We start from the raw sequence: 19,789 nt of genomic DNA, 5'->3' as shown, positions 1-19,789 counted from the left end.
CGACCCAGGTGTCTTGTATACAGTAGACAAGGATGAAAGAGAGCGGCAGGTAGCCTAGTGGCATTGAGCCAGTAACCGAAAGGTTGCTAGATCAAATCCCCAGGCTGACAAGGTAAAAACCTGTCATTCTGAACAAGACAGTTAACCCACTGTTCCTAGGCTGTCCATTGTAAATAAGAATTTGTTCTTAACTGACATGCCTAGTTGAATTAAAAAAATATGCAGGAAACTGGCTTTCATCAAAGCTAGATATCAGTGAATTTATTTTCATTATAAATGCATGGTTTTATGGTTATCATAACATGTACACAGAACTAAAGACAACCACTGTACTGTAGTCCATCATTGCATACCAAAAGCTAGTTCTAAAACGCAAGGACAGATGACATGGCTAAGCAAGTTTTAATCTGCTACAGTCAAGAAGTCTTATGTAGCGTTTAAGTACGACAGTGCCAATACCTGTATCAACTGCCCTCATCTATTCAATCAAATCTCAAATGGGGAAAGCAATGGTCTTAGCTCAAGCTTGTTTTGAGACACTAGTAATGTACATTTCTGTATCAAAAAGAATCCTAGTTTAACACTTCCACTGAGTAAATACAAAGGCAGTATCATCCATAACAAAAAAGAATGTACACCTAATTCCTGCCTGTCCATAGAAGCCAAAGATGAACGGTAACATGGGAGAGCAGTCCAGTTTAGTTTGGCTGAAAAGACTGGACGTTAGGAATATATATATATATATATTAAAGGCATATACTGGATCTAGATGGTACATATTAAGGCTCTGAGTTTTTCCCTGACCATTTGAACTGAAAGACCGCGAAAGTGTTGGCTAATGAGTAACCTTACGTGTTCTAAGTTAAATACATCAGACACTAACTAAAATCAGAAAATGATACCTTGATTAAAAATAGAGTGCTTCGTTCCCCTAAATTGAATGGGATCAAATAGTCAAAGAAATTGGGCTGCCATGTGCTCAGCTCTAAAAAGTTGGGAGGGGGGGGGGGGTTTAGTGTTTGGTGTGCACCTGCTAGAACTGAACCTTTTCCAACATGGCAACCCACACATTCAGTGGTTCAGAGACTGTTGGTGTTCAGCATTCTAAATGGTATGCACACTAAACCCACCAGACAGTATTATTTGCTTCTCCAATTTACTGTCACACCTATGTATTATTCTTATAAAAGTCAGTCCGTTTGAAAACTGAAAATATATATTTTTTCACTATAAATCTAACATGACCTAAATTCTAGATTTAAAACTGATCATTTTGATAACTTCTTTACATCACAATTAGTGTTATGTATGCTGTGAATAATATTAAATACTTAATCATGAAGTAATAATTTGGCATCTGATTCTAACAATTTCCTGGTTTATCTTAATCTGCCTGAATACATTTGACAAATTCATTCCAAGTGCTTGATGCACTGAAAATAACAGGAGAACCATCTCAGTTATAAATTGATTGACTTATGTACAGAATTATCATACAAAACACACAGTACAGAAAAGTTGAATGCATAGGTCAAATGTCAATTCATTACTATTTATACCATTAAATAACATGTCAAATTGTATAATTAACCAGATTTCCATCCAACCATTTCATGCTGATGAATTACCTGACACTTGAAAAAAGTCATGACTGGGCTGATGGAAACAGGAAATGCCTCTACAATTTTATAAAACAGACAATTTGCTCGTTGGACATGTGATGTTTTTGTGTAGAAAATTAATTATGTGAGAAATGGGGGTGGAAATGCCTATATTTGCAAATATTTATATCATAACCATCATATCGAAGTTAACTTGGGAGTCGCGATGATGCTGTATGTTGTGTGGTCCTCCCACTATGACTCGGGAAAGCATGCAATTTATTAAGCTACAGACGAAATAAATTATGATGAGATTCACACGTGGTGAAAGTGCCATTTGACAAAAATTGTATCGCTGTTATCCATAATAATCTTAAAATGTAGGTAGCCTACCCGCACTGTATCTGCGACCTGTTGGCTAGAGTGCACGTGCCAAGACCAGATCTGCTATATAACGCAACAGTTTTTTGTCGTCATTAGAGTTGAAAATGCGATGGAAACCCATTTAACTTGTATTTTTCATTCGGTACATTGGACTGCTCCCAAGCACTGTGTGAAAGAACCCCCTGCTTCCACTATAGAACGACACAAAGTTGATCGTGATCGTATTGCTTTTAAAGAAAGTGTCACTCTCTTCCTCCTCTCATCCCTCTCTGTCTGTTACTCCACTTCGTGTTCAGCGTCCATGCAGGACTCCCAGGGGTTTTGGGGCATGCGGGGCATGGAGAGCAGGAGGAGGCCGATGCCACTGAGGAAGAGGAGGCAGAAGCCAGCGCAGGCACACGCGAAGGACCAGGCGTAGGAGTAGTCTATCCAGACGGTGTCCTCGCTCTCGATCATCCGCTTTACCGACTGACGCATCACCTCCACTGAGATGATGGCGCACAGGCCTGCGATTGGGGCGGAGCGGGAGAGGAGGATGGGTTAACGGCGATGACCTCCAATCACAGGTAAGCAGTTGAATCAGATATGATTTGTTTTTAATTTGCTATACTATATTACGATTTTAGTACTGTATCTGTTCCCTTAACACATTGATAACAGTACAACCAAAAGATTACAGAGCTCATGTGTTATCTGCTTGTCTGGTCTTACCTGCAAAAGCGAAGAACATTCCGGCAGGTTTGAGGATGTAGTCATTCCCCTTCTTGAAGGAGCACAGGAGACACAAGGTGCCCAGGATCATAAAGGCCAGGCTGAAGATGGCGATGGCCGCTGCTGAGATATTGTACTCTGAAAAGAGAGCAAATAGAGGTCACTTCAAGATGCCCACTGACCTACAAAAATAATATATATATATATATATATATATATATATATATATATATATATATATATAATATAGTATGCCATTTAGCAGACGAAGCGACTTAGTCATGCATGCATACATTTTACATATGGGTGGTCCTGGGAATAAAACCCACTACCCTGGCGTTACAATGCTCTACTAACTGAGTTACAAAGTACATAAATACACAACATAGGAGGTTAAAGTTGCTCCTAACCACTGATACAGGGTCAGACATTTTTCCCATCCAACTAATGGTTTAGGTTAGGATTGAGGGCAGGGTAATCTGATCCTAGATCTGTGGTTAAGGGCAACTTTTATCTTAAGCAATTGTACAACCTGTAAACTCGTAGAGTGCTACTTTCCTCCGTCCTATAACACCAACATACCTCTCTAAACTGGATCTGCATGAATTAACTTTCAATACTCTAGTTTGTTTTCATTTTACGTTACAGTACACTAAAAGGTAAGCAAAAGTCATTATGGTGGGTTGTGGGGATTCATTTATTGTGTATGTGTATATAAAATCAGCCATAAGCCGATAGGAGGCTTACCAAGAAAGATTGTTTTTTTCCAGAGCAACATGAGTCCATATGCCTCCAGCTAAATTAAATAAATGATATTTCATTACATTGCAGCGCTGGGCGTAACTGGATGTGGAAACGTTTATGTGGATTTTTTAATTAGGCTTTAATTTCTGCCTGAGAAAATAGTTGAATTGTTAAATGTGCAGACCAATTTAGTTTGTCACCTCATTGTACAGTCACAGAAAGGACAATTAAAGATTTATTTTAAATGATCAGCTCTCTCTGAACAGGAGTGTGAAGCTTGATAAGGAAGACGGAATTTCACTCGGTTGGTGGAATCTGCCATCAGTCAAACTACCTAAATCAATCAAACTAACTAACAGAATGAAATAACTAGGCCACATTTGAAATTGCATTGCGCTTTAAGTCAAAATTGTTGTGTGAAATGCGAGCCATGTTACCCAGTGAAAAAGTTCCTCTTGCAGTAAGGCAGCCATCTTTATTCAACCAAAGGAGAGAAATACACTTGGCATTACTGTAAGTTGTTTACTGGCTTGTTATTCCAAGCTGCTTAACCAGCCATTCCAGTTATGTTGGTGTTGTGATGTGGATGGAGGAGCTAGGCTTTGATCTTCCGCCTGCTCTCCTAGAATCGGTGCCCAGGGGAGAGCCTCGCCTCGGGGGCTCCCCTTCATCTCATGCTGGGGGAGGATGGTGACTCTCACCCCTTGAGTAGTTCTGGAATCATGCTACATCCTGCTGGAGTGCTAGCTCTCTTCTCCTTGCAACCCCAAAGAGAGGGGTGAGTGGTTTCAGAGTAGGTTGGATCAGTGGTTTAATGTCTGAAGGGGCTGAAAGATCTCTTTTGCGCTCTATTGGTGCTTTAGTGATTTATTATCCCAGTGACACTTTCAGTTTAGCTCTGTGTACGCTGCTCAGCTGGAGCTGCCTGTGGCTAGTCGTACTGACAGCACTGGATTGTAGCCCTATGGCCACGTTCCATATAAATGGTACCCATTGGTTTATTGAGGAGTGAAGAATACCAAATGTGTGGGTCAGTGCTACATTTCAAGTAAGGGCTATTTCTGTCTCTGGGGCTAGCCATTAGCATGAGATGTGTGTGTAAATATATTATGAGTTTACACAACTGTTAGTGTCATAGCTTTTATTGCAGGACTTTGATTGCGATAAATTACCTCCACAGTCAACCTATTAAATATTAATATTGGAATGTACAGCCTTACCTCGAGTGTGCACCCATGAAATGGGGTATCGGCCTACTCAGTGACACCCATAGATTACAATTCCATAGAGTTTACACAAATATTAGCGTCATAATATTATTGCAGGACTTTACAGTTCATTATGAATGTTCAACACACACAATAGATTGCCTGGGGGGGGGGGGGGGGGATTTCTCACAGTCAAAGTCCTGCAATAAGATCTACGATGCTAATATTTGTGTAAAATCTTTGGAATTGTAATCTGTGGTTGATACTCACTAGGCTGATACCCCATTTCACCGGTGCACACTTCATAGGTAAGGCTGTACGTTGCAATAGGAATTTCCAATACACACAATAGACTGACTGGGAAGGGGATTTCTCACAGTCAAAGTCCTGCAATAAGAGAGAGCCCGCTGCTCATCCCGCAATGCACTGCATCTTTCTCCCTCTGAAATGCTGCACCTCTCTCCCGACCTGCTGCAGCCACACTCTGCTTGTAGCTTTAAACCGACGTAGGTGGATTTTGTCCTAAAACCGTGTTTTAGACATGCACTCATGTAATTCAACAAACACCATGTTGTTAGTCCTCAAACCATGTTTTTTTTTGCAGGACTTTAGAGAGCGACTTCCTTTAAAAAGCAACAAATCCCTTTTAAAAACAGCCTATGTGGCATCGGTATGAGTCAGAAACAGTTATTTTAGTGTCAAAATTGACAAAAAAAATGTAAATAGGATCATTTTAGTCAAAGTCTGGTCTAAAACGGATTTTGCAACATCCATACGTCACAACGGGTAAATGAAGGTTGGGTTTTGATTTGACGATGTCCATTTTCCCACTAACATGGAGTGAACAGCTGCAGTGATTGCTCTCTATCCAATAGTAGACAGTGAGACAGACCTGCCCAGCAGCTCCGACTTTGTTTACATAAGATAACACGTCATGCATTTTTTGTACTTGAGAAATACTGCCATACACCTTAGTTAGATGTAAAATTGCACAACTGAAACATCCTCTTTAAAAACGTCAAAATTAATTACGGATTTCTTGAGTTCTTAGATTCATTCTGGGAATTTTGACTCATGATGGCTTCCTATTGACTCATGATGGACAAACATCATTAACCTAATGCAGAATCGGTCAGGAAACACACCACCAAGACTCAAATCAAATTTGAATCAACAGAAAAACACACGTGCCAATCGGCGTGTTCCGTGGCTCTTTAACTGTGTGAAATCAACACACTGTTCAGCCTATTGTATGTATTGAACATTCATATAGCTTTACCTATAGTGTGTGCACCCATGAAATGGTGCATCAGCCTACTCACTGACACCCACATATTACAAATCGGAAGAGTTTACACAAATATTAGCATCATAGCTCTTATTGCAGGACTCCCCAGTGACCCATGCAAACAAAAAGGAGACGTTAGGACGTCTTCGGAACATCAAAAGGTTTTGTCATGGTCACCTGCACATCAAAACAGTGACATCTCCTGATCTATGCAAACTGTTTTTACGTTTCTTTACAGAAAAGGTTGAAAATATTACATCACAGACTGGCAGTAGCCAGTTTCACACCAGCGATGCTTGTTCAGAAGCACAAGAGGCAATTACTCTGAGACAGTCTACTGCTTCCTATTGCTCATTTGAGCAAATATCCATTACATCTCTCCTTATATGTACTCATATACACAATGTCCTTATAAACCGCAATATGAAAGAAAGTCCTTTTTAACCATATGTCCTTACAAGCCTGTGAATTTACAGGTATATTATTTCAATATGATCCGCTGAACAAATCTGAAGTAAGATGTATCTTCTACATATAAAATAAAAGTGATGTGTTCATTTCATTGACAGGACCATGGGGAAGGTGGGTCCCCATAAACCATGTTACAAACTGCCTGACATCATAAACTATAAAAACGTGTGTGTGTGCGTAAATATATTCTGATTTACACCCTACTGATTGGGTCTGATAAGGCCCTGCATGTGCTTAGCAGTCCTGTCATATGTAAGTGCACATATGTTGAATGGGCCAAACGTGCACAGTACTGGCAGGGTCACAGAGGGGGCTAGTGGAGAGGGGGGGGAAGGAAAATGTCCAAGAGAGAAGGGAATGGGCGTTGAGCGAGATTAGCTGTCACGAACGTCGTAATCCTCCTCGTCTGAGGAGCAAGGATCGGACCAAAACGCAGCGTGGTATGTATCCATATTTATTTGAATACTTTTAAACACGAACAAAAACAATAAACAAAAGAACAACAACGACGCTACAGTCCTGAACTTGAGAAAATAAAAACATGAACGCACGAACAGGAACAATCACCCACAAACAAACAGTGAACACAGCCTACCTAAATATGGTTCCCAATCAGAGACAACGTAAAACACCTGCCTCTGATTGAGAATCATATCAGGCAAATCAGACACACCTAAACCAATGAGACACATAACATAGACTACACCCACCCAGCTCACATCCTGACCAACTAAACAAAGACTAAACAAAGGAAATAAGGTCAGGAACGTGACATTAGCTCTGTCACGTGGAGTTCTATTGATGCTACCTGCCAGATCGTATACCCAGCTAACGCATAACATTCTGAGAACCATATGTTTTTTTAATGGGAATTTCAGTACTTCAGCATAACGTTTTCCGCAAGTCATGTTCTTTCCATAAAAACCACAAGAAAACATTAGTAACGTTGTCACGATACTAGTATCGCGCTACTAGGAAGTAAGGAAGAAAAGGAAACAAATTATGAAGCAGACTACATTTCTTGAGGGAAACCTTCCTAACGTTGGATACAAGAAGTCTTTTGTTGTCACCCAGAGTCACATTTGCTTATTTTCCAAGCTATAGCACACAATATTTTACAAAAGTAGGTTTTAAAGGACCATAGAGTTGAGTCTGCTTTGTGTTTTCTTTTTTTGCCATGGAAAATCTGGTATTGTAGTATCGCAATACTGGTATCGTGACAACACTAGTTCAAAGAACGTTCTAAGAATGTTTTTTAGAACATATACATTCTGTTCTCAGCGTCAACAAAACTCTATCCTCTATCTTGCTAAGTGTGTTCAAGTGTGTTGTCCATTTCCACTAATTGGCCACACCTGATGTTAATGAGTCGTTTGAAATGGGGTCTGTTTGAATAGACTAAAATGAACAGCTTTGTAAACAACAAACAAACATGGCATGCTAGCTCTATCCTGGTGACGCAGTGGACTAATTCCATGGATAGAGAACAGAAGATCATAGGTTTGAATCTCACTGACGCCGTGCTTTAATAAAACAATTTACGTGTTTGCATGATTAATGCCGAAGCACGTTTTCCATGTTCTTGAAACATTCAGGGAAAGTTTTAAGGAAGTTATTCAAAAAACTCCAAATAACCTATAATTTCTGTTCTCAGAACGTAAATAAAAACCTCCCAGGAAAACTTTCAGGGAACCATATTAAAACGTTCTCAGAACCTCCCTGCAACGTAAAATAACATTCCCAGAACAGGCTAAATTATCATTGCATTTTCAGAACATAAAAAAAAAATCTGTTCTACCGGCCAGGAAACATATGGCTTCGTTCGCAGAACCAATGGGAAATCAAAAATGTACGTTTCCACAATTTCCTAGGAACCAAATGTGCTAGCTGACTATCCATTCAGTTGACTTGGCCTCGTTCCTTGGTATGCTGGGGAAACTCCATATGCTTCTGCTTGTGTTGAAACCAAGGCTGATGGACAAATGCTAACAAAGACCAAGGGCCCCATTCAGCCCGTAGTGCTGAAGAGATGCACTACAGCGCATTAGGAAAGGAAAGGCAATCTTCCCGCGTCAGCGGAGACTGCATTGACAGTTAGGACTCCCCCATAAATCGGTTCAATCGGAAATTACCTTCAAATTTCAATCGCACTGTAGCGCTAAACTTTGGCGATGCGGATTGAATCCAGCCCCCGGCACCATTGGTTATGTCTTCAAAGGTGTGCAAAGTCTGGCTCTTTGTGCTTTGGTCTTTGTTAGCATTTGTCCATAAAACTTAGGAGACAATGGGCAGCCCTGCATTGCGCCTAGCATGGAGTTGAGATGTATCCAATTTGGCTTGTACTATTCACCACCCATATCCCAGGTTGCTTATTTGTTTTTATGACTTTCCCTTTGAATCTTCTCTTTTGAAACATTTGTCAAAAAGACTTCAAAGAATACACATATTTTGTTCTTGAAGAGTATAAACCAATATACAGGTGACTGCCAAAATAAAGGAAACACTTGTGTAAATGAAGGATATAAAGTCTATTAAAAGCAAGTGTTACCACACAGGTGTGGTTCCTGAGTTAATTAAGCAATTAAAGCATTCCACCATGCTTAGGGTTCATGTATGAAAATGCCCAGTTGCCCATTATTTTGGCTACTATGGCTAGAAGAGATCTCAGTGACTTTGAAAGAGGGTTCTCAAAGGACCATAAGGGGCTTAAAAGGTGTGTGTGTGTGTACATGTTTTACTATACTTGAGTACCAAAAGTCCTCACAAGAATAGTAAACCAACTAAAATTCAGAGAAGTGAGGACATTTTGCCGGTTCTTACTTGTAAAAAAGAGAATTTTAGGCTCAGGGATTAGGGTTAGAATTAGGGTTAGGTTTAAGGTTCATTTAGAGGCTAGGGAAAATAGGATTTTGAATGGGAATCAATTGTTGGACCCCAAAAAGTCCTCACAAGTATAGTAAGACATAGCTGTGTGTGTGTGTGTGTGCGTGCGTGCGTGCGTGCGTGCGTAAATCTATTCTGATTTACACCCTACTGATTGGGTCTGACAAGGCCCTGCATGTGCTTGGCGCCCTTACGTGCATCACATGGAAGTCCTGTCATATGTGAGAGTACATGTCTCTAATGGGCCAAGCATGTGCACAGTACTGGCAGGGTCACCAAGGGGGCTAGAGGGGAGATCGGAGAAAATATTCAGGAGAGAAGGGAATGGGTGGTGACAGGGATTAGCTCTGTCACATGGAGTTCCATTGACGCTACCTGTCGGAGCTTATATCCACTCAGTTGACTTGGTATCCTGAGAAAAATCTATATACTTAAACATTTCTGCTTGTGTTGAAATTAATTCAAGGCTGATGGACACATTCTAATAATGACCAAATCACCATTGGTTCTGTGTGCAAAGCTTAGAATGAAGCAGTATGTCTGGTTCTTTGTGCGTTTGTTTTTATAAGCATTTGTCCATGAAACTTAGGAGAGAACGGGCAGAACTGCCTTGCGCCTACCATGGACATGTATCCAAATTGGCTTGTATTATTCACCACCCATGTTTCATGTCCCGAGTTACCTATTTTTTGAATGACTGTTCCCTTTGAATCTTCTCTTATGAAACATTCCGCCAGAAGGACATCAAAGAATACACTTCTTCTGTTCTTGAAGATACACTGCATGACCAAAAGTATGTGGACACCTGCTCATCTCGTTCCAAAATCATGGGCATTAATATGGAGTTGGTCCCCACTTTCCTGCTATAACAACATCCACTGTTCTGGAAAAGGCTTTCCATTAGCCGGCGTTCCAATTCATCCCACAGGTGTTCGATGGGGTTCTGTATGGACCTTGCTTTGTGCACAGGGGGCATTGTCATGCTGAAACAGGAAAGGGCCTTCCCTAAACTGTTGCTACAAAGCTGGAAGCGCAGAATCTTCTAAAATGTAATTGTATGCTGTGGTGTTACGATTTCCCTTCACTGGAAATAAGGGGCCTAGCTGACCCATGAAAAACAGCCCCAGACCATTATTCCTCCTCCACCAAACTTTACAGTTGGCACTATGCATTCGGGCAGGTAGCGTTCTCCTGGAATCCGGCAAACCCAGATTCGTCCATCGGACTGCCAGACGGTGAAGCGCGATTCATCACTCCAGAGACAGGTTTCCACTGCTCCTGAGTCCAATGGCGGTGAGCTTTACACCACTCCAGCTGACGCTTGGCATTGTGCATGGTGATCTTAGGCTTGTGTGTGGCTGCTCGGACATGGAAACCCATTTCATGAAGCTCCCGACGAATAGTTCTTGTATTAACGTTGCTTCCAAAGGCAGTTTGGAACTCGGTAGTGAGTGTTGCGACTGAGGAGAGATGATTTTTACACGCCACACGCTTCAGCACCCAGCGGTCCCGTTCTGTGAGCATTTGTGGCCTACCACTTTGAGGCTGAGCCGTTATTGCTTCTAGACATTTCCACTTCACTATAACAGCACTTACAGTTGACCGGGGCAGCTCTAGCAGGGCAGAATTTTTACGAACTGACTTGTTGGAAAGGTAGCATCCTATAACGGTGCCACGTTGAAGGTAACTGAGCTCTTCAGTAAGGCCATTCTACTGCCAAAGTTTGTCTATGGAGATTGAATGGCTGTGTGCTTGATTATATACACCTGTCAGGCACGGGGTGTGGCTGAAATAGCCTATTCCACTAATTTGAAGGGGTGTCCACATACTTTTTTAGTGTATAACCAAGTGTACAAAACATTAGGAACACCTGCTCTTTTCATGACTAGACTGAACAGCGGAATCCAGGTGAAAGCTATGATCCCTTATCATCTGTTAAATCCCCTTCAATCAGTGTAGATGGGGAGGAGACAGGTTAAAGGATTTTTAAGCCTTGAGACAAGCGAGACATAAATTGTGTATGTGTGCCATTTGAACGGGGTATGGTAGTAGGTGACAGGCGCACTGATTTGAGTGTGTCAAGAACTGCAATGCTGCTGGGTTTTTCACACTCAAAAGTTCCCTGTGTGTATCAAGAATGATCCATCACCCAAAGGTCATCCAAGCAACTTAACACGACTGTGGGAAGCATTGGAGTCACCATGGGCCAGCATCCCCGTGGAACGCTGTCGACACCTCGTAGAGTCCATGCCCCGACGAATTGAGGCTGTTCTGAGGGCGAAAGGGGGTGCAACGCAATAGTAGGAAGGTGTTCCTAATGTTTTGTACACTCAGTGTAGATGAAAGTTACAAAACCGAATCATGGTGTGTTTGTTAGGCCATTATTAACTTGTGTATGGACGAGGCACAAAAGAAACCTTACCTTTCTGTGTTTTGACTTCAAAAATCTCAGACTCGTCCCCTGGAGTGAAGTGTTTGAAGTAGGTGCAGTTCTCCGCTGTGGGAGACATGAAAACACAGTCAGCTGGAGGTTCAGGTCGTAGCACTTCAGACAATGTGCAGTTTCTCATCAATACGCGAAACATCACAGACGTTACTAAACAATCGTGAAAATAGCTATATTTACTTCATAATAGATGCACAACACTTCGGAAATACAGTAGCATAATAGACCAATGTGTTTACCAAGAACTGTTTCACGAGTCTTCCGCAAATGTAAAGACGCTAACTTCATAAAAAAAAGATAAAAGGATTTTGATGCTTTTTACCTGGACTACCTTTAAAATACTTTTATATGGTACCGATGAATAAGCATTCTGTAGTTGCGGTGTAACAGTTGTTAATCAACAACGGATAAACATTTAGGCGCGCAACTTTCATTTTATGGTGTGCGCTGAGTTTACATAAAACCCTTCTCTATCTGCACCATGTTGATTGACAGTGTCAGATTTTTTTGTTAGTGTAGGTTATGTTGGGCATCCATAAGCGGCGCATCCAATTGGAAGTACATTTAATTGAACTTGCCAAAATGATATAATTACTCCTGTGTATACAAAAATAAATACATTCCTTCAAAACACTACACCAGAGAGTATGATTTAGCCACAGAGGATGATTCTCTTCTTTTTTTAAATAGTTGTGGATTGTTTTAAATCACAAGGACCGGGCATAACCTACAGTTGGGAAGCGCGCAATTCTGGCAGGCTGCGCCCAATTTGGGCAGGCTGCGCAGCATTTCAAATAGCTGATTGTTGATTTACGGCTGTCAGTGAAGTTAGGCTATCAAAATGCTCAACTCACAGTAGACTATTGAGCGAATAGTAGCCTATTTTATTGGCACTCTATAGCGGAGACCATCGGCCATATACCCGGTGAGCGCGCATATTCAGTGTCTTATTCATTGGGTCCCTGCTCCTGTAGGGACAATAATTTCATCCTCCAGGCTAGTTGAAAGTCATAGCCGGTGTCTCCCCTTTTCTCCCCTATAGGCCTCGATTAGATGGTTGCAGTCATGACGTTTTTATTGATCTGAGTTTGTCAGAGTAGCCTGTCATTTTTGTGGCATTAAAGATGCTGCTAGTCTCCAGTTATGGAGACGAAGGTGTCGTAGAATTTCATGAAATATGTTTATAAAAGGCCAATTTTCTTCAGATTTTTTAGGATCCTCATTCAAATGAACATCTAGCTGGGGCCAGGCTCTGGACGTGTGCAAAGAAAGGAAAAGAAAAGCAGAACGGTATTTTTTTGGGCGAACAGTGAGTTAGTTATATTATTAGCCTAGTTTATGACTATCCAATCTACTCATCATATTACGAATAGAAGGCTATTTTACGTTAGTCCGCAAATAGATAGATGCATGCAATTCTTTATCATTTTTTAGCTTCCGCTAACTTGAAACAGCCGATAGGGGCATCCCATTCACTCGGGCCCAATGTGCTTAGCACGGATCCCCGGTGGTGAGCACAAGTAAAAGCTGATCCACAGAATACGATCACAGCGATTGCAGAGGGCTAGGAGTATCGCCCTACGCTTTGATGCTAAGCCAGAACGTCAAAACATCCATTCGCCAGGGAAACTATATTTGTAAACGGCGGCGGTAGACCGCTGTGTGTCTCGTCTCTCAGACGTTAGGGGACACTTCAGAGTCGCTCAACTCTGTTCTGTCACCGGAGAGGCCTGGTCTGCATCAGATACGTGGCATCTAATGTTGTGGGCCAACTACAGGGACCACGGCTGAGTAAGTGACAGGCTTTCATGTCGAATTATGTGAGCTAAGCATGTTATCACATCGGCTCCAGCGTTCCTCATATCCACACATACACATGGGCTGGAGATAATTCCTCCCAGGACACCCAGGAAGATAGAGTTAGTGGTGGGTGGGGTTGCCAGTTTGGATGCATTACTCAGAGAAGGCTAATAAAGAAAGATACACAAAGCATGTGCAAGTTCAAATACCTGGATTTGGCGCCCATACATGGCACCAGCAAAGCATTCTTTATTGAGTAGAACCCAGCAGACCAAATTTGGAACATGTTTTAATGACTTAATTTTATCGGTGTAAACTGGTTTTCTGGTTGAGAAGACGTCATATAAATCAGAGTACAACCAACTGGTCTGTGTTACAACCAGATAAAGATGTCTTTTTCAGGACAGAATGAAAACCTGAAGTTAAATATGTCACATTTAGGTTGTTCTCTAGTCAAATCACCAGATTTCCACCAGATAAATATGTATTTTTCTGGTTACCTAAAAGCTGTTCACAAAACAATCGTATACAACTAGTATACAACCTGACAATGATGTCGTAAAAACTTAGTTGCAACCAGTATTGCCCGCTGGGGAAAAACCTTGGTTTTGGTAAGGTAAAGGACCATGAAAAGGGATCCAAATGTTTTAATGTTTTGACTCTCACACATAGAGGATGTTTTTGTGAATGAGGACAGAGACTGGCCATCAAGGGAAAACACCGAGGTGGTTACCTAGCAACTGGCTTGTCTGCTCTTTTTATTGAGTTAGGCGGGTAGGGGAATGAAAAGGAGGCAGAATTCAATGTTTTGGTTTGGAGAGAGAGAGAGAGAGAGTTTATAGAAGAGTCAGAGTGCATTCGGTCCTTAAAAGGTAAATTGCCAAGTCACCTCAGCTCAACCCAGCCATTTTAAGTCGTTCACCCCTTAAACAAAAGCCTCGGCTCTAGCTTCGGTAGTATCTCTCCGCACCACAAACTCCTTTGTTAATGACCATAATGCACCAGAAGGGGTTCTTGTCATCATGCTGAGGACCAAGTGCCCTTTCATTGCGCTGAGAGGAGAGATAGCCCACGCTGCATTATGAGATACTTAAACAGACATTGGGGCTGTGTCGTTGTCTTTCTGTGTTTGTTAATTGAAACACTAAATCCAGGGGTCATGCCAATTATGCGGAGGCGTTGCTCGCCTCATTAGTTTTTGATGTCCTCATTACGCACTCCCATCCTCACCTTTAGACACACACACACACACCACACACCACACACACACACACACACACACACACACACACACACACACACACACACACACACACACACACACACACACACACACACAATATGAACGCAGGCAAGCACACATGCACGCTCGCTTGGACACACCCACGGTCGGTGCCGCTGTGCTCTCTAATGGCATTGGAGGACACTCAAAAAGTCTAATGGTGGGTGGAAAAGACTCAGGCCTTCCAGGAACTGTCTTACAGTATATGTGCTTGGAATTCAAACCCAGGTCCCTGTAAGGACTTGTAAGGCTCCGCCATGTCTATCCACATCCATGAGTATAGCCCCACACTACCAGATGCCATGGCTCTCTTTGTGTTGTATTAATTCCACCCTGGAACCTTATCACTTGGCCCATGTCCAGACAATGCTCTGTCCATCAGTGAGTGGATTTGTAATGCCGGTGTTGTCCCACCGTGTAACATCCCAGTGACACCCAAGGCCTCTCCACACCAACAGGGTATATACATGTCAGTGCGAATGGAGGAGTCCAAACCGCACGCTAACCAGGAGGCCACTTCGCCGACGTCAACATCTCAAGGAGACGATAAGTAATAGCGCCTGATGGTACTCAACAGCGTATCAATTAGCTGACTCGCTCAAAACAGAAACTCTACCCACCACTGAACAATCCGACGCCTGTCTTGACGGTGAGGAGATCAGAATAAGCCTCCACTCATGTTGCACTGAGGTGCTTCACAGTGAGTGTGTCTGCCTGTATATTAACAGCCGTTTCATCAACATAAGGTGCTGTGTAAGGCATTTCTCTGAGCCCGTGTTTTCATTCTCTTTGCCTGTTGCACAGGCTATAGCTAGCAGCATGTGTTGTGTTGTAGACGAAAATGACCCACCCAGAAAAATCGCCCCTGACCACTCTAGCTTGTATCCGATGGTGCCAGCTAGGATGAACACGAGACACAAGTTAAATACAAACATTTCAGCTCACGCCTAAAATCGAAATAAGGAAATATAACCCACCATTAGATAGTCTACCCATTGAGATCGTTCTATACAGAAAGGCAAGCCAGAAAGACCAACATGCAACATTGCGAACAAGTCACCATTGGCACTTCCACAGCCGGGTTGCCTCTCCCAGGACTGGTATGTGGTTGAAGTTCCCGGTTGCCTACATGCCAGGGCTTTGACTAGCCCACCCCAGGACCCTTGTAGCCCACCCCCAGGGGACGGGAAATCATTTTGAATGGTGGGCAGCAGGGCAGCGCCAGAGGGAGGGGGTTAGGGGTTGAAGGGCTATGCCTGGCTTGTGCAGGTGGCCTTGTCACTCAGTAGGGCTCTGAAGGTGTGCACACACTTGACTCCCTCACGGCTCTTACCCCGGGACAGCTGGGTATTTACACGGCCTATATTTATCCTTCATTGGCCGGCTGCATAGTGCTGCGCACAACAGAAAATCCCACCGATATCTTTGTTTCTGTAACAGTTGCTATATTGGCTTTGGCTGAACATCTCGCTACATTTCCTAACCTAGATTGTATGTTTGCTGTTCTGGATAGTATTCATATGAAGTCAATTATATCAATATCCTGTTTCACAGTCATTCTTATTTTCTAACCATCTGTTAGGATTATTTAGGAAGGCAAACAAGATGAGAAACAAGTGGGAAGCAGCCTATATGTACATATATACAGAGATCTCCATTTCTCCTCACAGAACTTGATCTTTGTAGACTACCAGCTATAATATATATATACATTTTTTATTGCAACTCGGATGGCAAAACTCATGGCGGGTCACTTCGACAGTGTCATCATCTTAGAGACGAGAGTGGTTGGCATTTCTCTCATTAAAATGTGGGGCTATAATAAATATTGCTATTCATTCTCAAATAGAGCTAGCGATACCAAATGAAACCCTGGTGTCTGGCTTTGTACATACTGGAAAGGTTATATTCATCTTGGCGCCTATCCACTGCATTACTTCTCACACGCAATGCCATGCCACACTTGCGAATGTGTGGCATTCGCAATGTAGTCAAATTTGATTACCTACAAGGGAGTTTTAGCAACATGATATTCATTGAGTTTTTCCCATAAAGACCATTTGAAAAGAAGTTTAGGCTTTTTCATTTGTGATCAGAGTGAAGGAGTGTGTTGTCTGTAGTTTCGCCAAGGAGTTATCATTCAGAAATGTAAAAGCCAGCCCTACGTCGAGAGATGCCAAAAGCATCTCACCCACACTGGCCACCAAATGTATCCACTATAGGCCTACGTCTGATGGTACATAACACCATGTATCTAATAAGACATTGCAAGTTTGGGTATCTCTAAATAGCCTGCCCAACACTCTTCCTTACATTACCACGATCTGACTGTGCTGTTGGTTCGGGAATGCCCCAAGCTTAACATTATAAATCCCTTGATTCTTTATAACTAGGAGGGGTCAGCCAAGAATGTTTACAGAATGAGCCTCAACCAGGCATTTCCATCTGTTCATGAACGTGCCTGCACCAGTCGACATATGAAATTCCCAGAAGCCCATAGCTGAGCTAACTATGGAGGGGGCACATTTGCTTTAGTGAATCTATCCAAGATTGTTGTAAAGGTGTGTATGTTCGGGCATTGGGACCTTTGGCGATTGAGGCGTTCAAATGGCGGAGCAGTCAGAAAGACCTCAAGAAACGCAGGGCAGAATGTATCATAAGTTATCAGAACGTGTGTTTCCTTCATTCTGCTTTGTATCAGACCATTACTAAAGCAATGTGCTGTATTGCTTTTACAAGCTCCACTCAATTAGTCCCCTTCCTGTCTATGCGTTTATTTCTCACTCAATGTGATATTGACTCACAACATTTAGTGTGAGTCATCACAAGTTAGTGTAGCGGGATCAAAGCATTAGTCGTCATTCAAAGGTCGGGTTAAAGCCGGGATTCAATCCGATCGGCCCTTTTTGGCTATGCACCATTTAGAAAGGCAATGTTACCACAGTCGCGGAGATCGCGTTCAAAGTAAACGCTGCAGATGTCGGCTAAATTGGAAATTACCCTTTTAAATGTCAACCGCGCTACAAAACGGATCATCCGTGGTCCAGATTGAATCCTGCCCTGGGTCCTGTTTTGTTTGGAGTAAATGACAACTGCAGTCATTATAGAGTGTATTTTAAGGCATTGGAGCTAGACTTGTAATAGCTGGCACTCAGGGGATACTGCAGCTGCAAGAGGTCTTAGTTGCTGAGAGCTGGGGGAGAGACACCTCGTCATTTAATTACTGTGGGGAAGTAGCTGGATTGGGACTTTAAAGGTCAAGATTAGTCTGAAAGTGTTGTGGTCAGTCTGAAATTGCTTGACTTAGCTTAGTTTATCTTATTGTTGTGCTATGTATTGTAGCATAGGCTAATCCTCGGGTAGTTACGCCTTGTTTCCCGGCTTCTGAAGCCCCAATATCTCAATTCAATAATTGTCTTGAAGAGCTGTTTTCCACACCAGGAAGCCTTGTGGTTAAGAGGAACATTAGCTGGCCACATTGCGAAGATGACTGGTGCTTGATGTCAATGGTTAAGTGTTGAACCATGCCCTGAACAAGAGTTAACTGACCCCCTTCCACCAAACCCAATCTCTACAACAATCCAAATACTGTTTTTTATACTGTGTGATGGCACATATTTGTTGATCAGCAGTTAGTGTATCCTCTTTAACAATAGTTATAGACACAGAGAATGTTTTAAAAGTGCCAAAGTGGTCGGTGTTACATTAGGTAACATTAGGTAGCCTCAGACATTGGACAGAGAGGTTCAGGGTTAGGATGGACACAGACGGTACAGATTTTCCAGTCCAAGCTATAAGCCGCCTCCGTGTATCTCGTCTTACCTCCAGGTAGGCTGATGGGGCCACAACCCTTTCCATTGTAGTCCGCCTCACTGATGTAGATGGCCTTCTTACACAGCCTCCAGAGGCCAAAGTGGGCCGCTTCACACGTCGCGTTCACCTGCTCCACCCGCGGGCTCAGCACGGCCCAATGGTCCGTCACCACCGCCGTGAACATGGACGCCATACCCACCAGGATCACAAAGAACGTGATCTTCACCTTCGTGCGTTTGTGCATGGTGCAATTTTGTACGTGGAAACACTGACAAGAAGATGTCCAAAGAAGAAGAAATGAGTAGCACCGAGGTCCTGTGGGGAAGTCAGACTTCTGGAGGCTTCGATGGTGGATTTTCGCGGCCTTCACTCCTGAACAGCCTACACCCGATCACTCTTTGTCTCTCTCTCGGTTGGATTTGTGCCTCTAGTTTGAGGGAAAGGGGTCAGTTTTGCTGTGCCCTAGTTTTCACGGCCCTCTCCCTTCTCTGACTGTGTCGACTGAGGGGGGCCTGTGTGCCTCAGACGACAGCTGTTAAGGTGGATCAGGAAAGTTGATGACCAAACTGACTGCCATGGTGGGGTATGGGAGTGGCGGAGGGGGGGGGGGGGGGGGGTCTGCTGCTATAAATGTGTGCAGTGATTCAAGATGTCAGGCTGTCTTTATCGTGTTACATCCGAGTGGGTGGGAATGTGTAAATGCCATGATAAGGGACTTAGTCACGTAAATGATTTTTATCTCCCGATACTTACCGTAATATATTCAACGCACTTTATTTGGCAAACATCTCAGTGAACTATATATGTGTGCTGTGACGGAGTAAGTCTAGGACCTACCATTTTCACCAGTTCATTTACAACTCCATTGGTGTACTGACCTCTCATGTCCATGCTATGGCAATTAGTGGATGCTGTTTTAAAAGGATTTGTGTTGTTACTATCCTCAAACTGCTTGGTCCGAGTTTCTATGTATCTGTAAACTATTTATAAGGACTAAATGTGTTTGTAAACAGCAGCTGTCTCGCTGTAGGCCTGAGAGTGGCTTTGACGTCCCCTCAAGGGACCAGACTCAGAGGTATTACCATTAGTGCCATTACTGACTGTGCCAAACTCAGGCACATATCAGATTGACAATACATGGTCGTGAGCTTCACCAAT

At 42.7% G+C, this 19,789-nt stretch overlaps 1 protein-coding gene across 1 annotated transcript; it reads right to left on the bottom strand.

Moving 5' to 3' along the window:
• Positions 1-234: 234 nt before the first annotated feature.
• On the bottom strand, positions 235-19,156 carry LOC129838305 (voltage-dependent calcium channel gamma-1 subunit-like). Its single transcript, XM_055905209.1, has 4 exons — positions 18,641-19,156; positions 11,713-11,787; positions 2,697-2,834; positions 235-2,491 (listed from the first exon to the last, which is right to left on the bottom strand). Exons 1-4 carry the CDS (start codon positions 18,873-18,875, stop codon positions 2,262-2,264), a joined length of 678 nt encoding a protein of 225 aa, XP_055761184.1. The 5' UTR covers positions 18,876-19,156; the 3' UTR covers positions 235-2,261.
• Between the last annotated feature and the right edge of the window lie 633 nt (positions 19,157-19,789).

This window comes from Salvelinus fontinalis, chromosome 3, assembly GCF_029448725.1.
Source record: "Salvelinus fontinalis isolate EN_2023a chromosome 3, ASM2944872v1, whole genome shotgun sequence".
In the NCBI taxonomy this organism is placed as follows: Eukaryota; Metazoa; Chordata; class Actinopteri; order Salmoniformes; family Salmonidae; genus Salvelinus; species Salvelinus fontinalis.
This window is presented reverse-complemented; position numbering and strand designations above follow the sequence as displayed.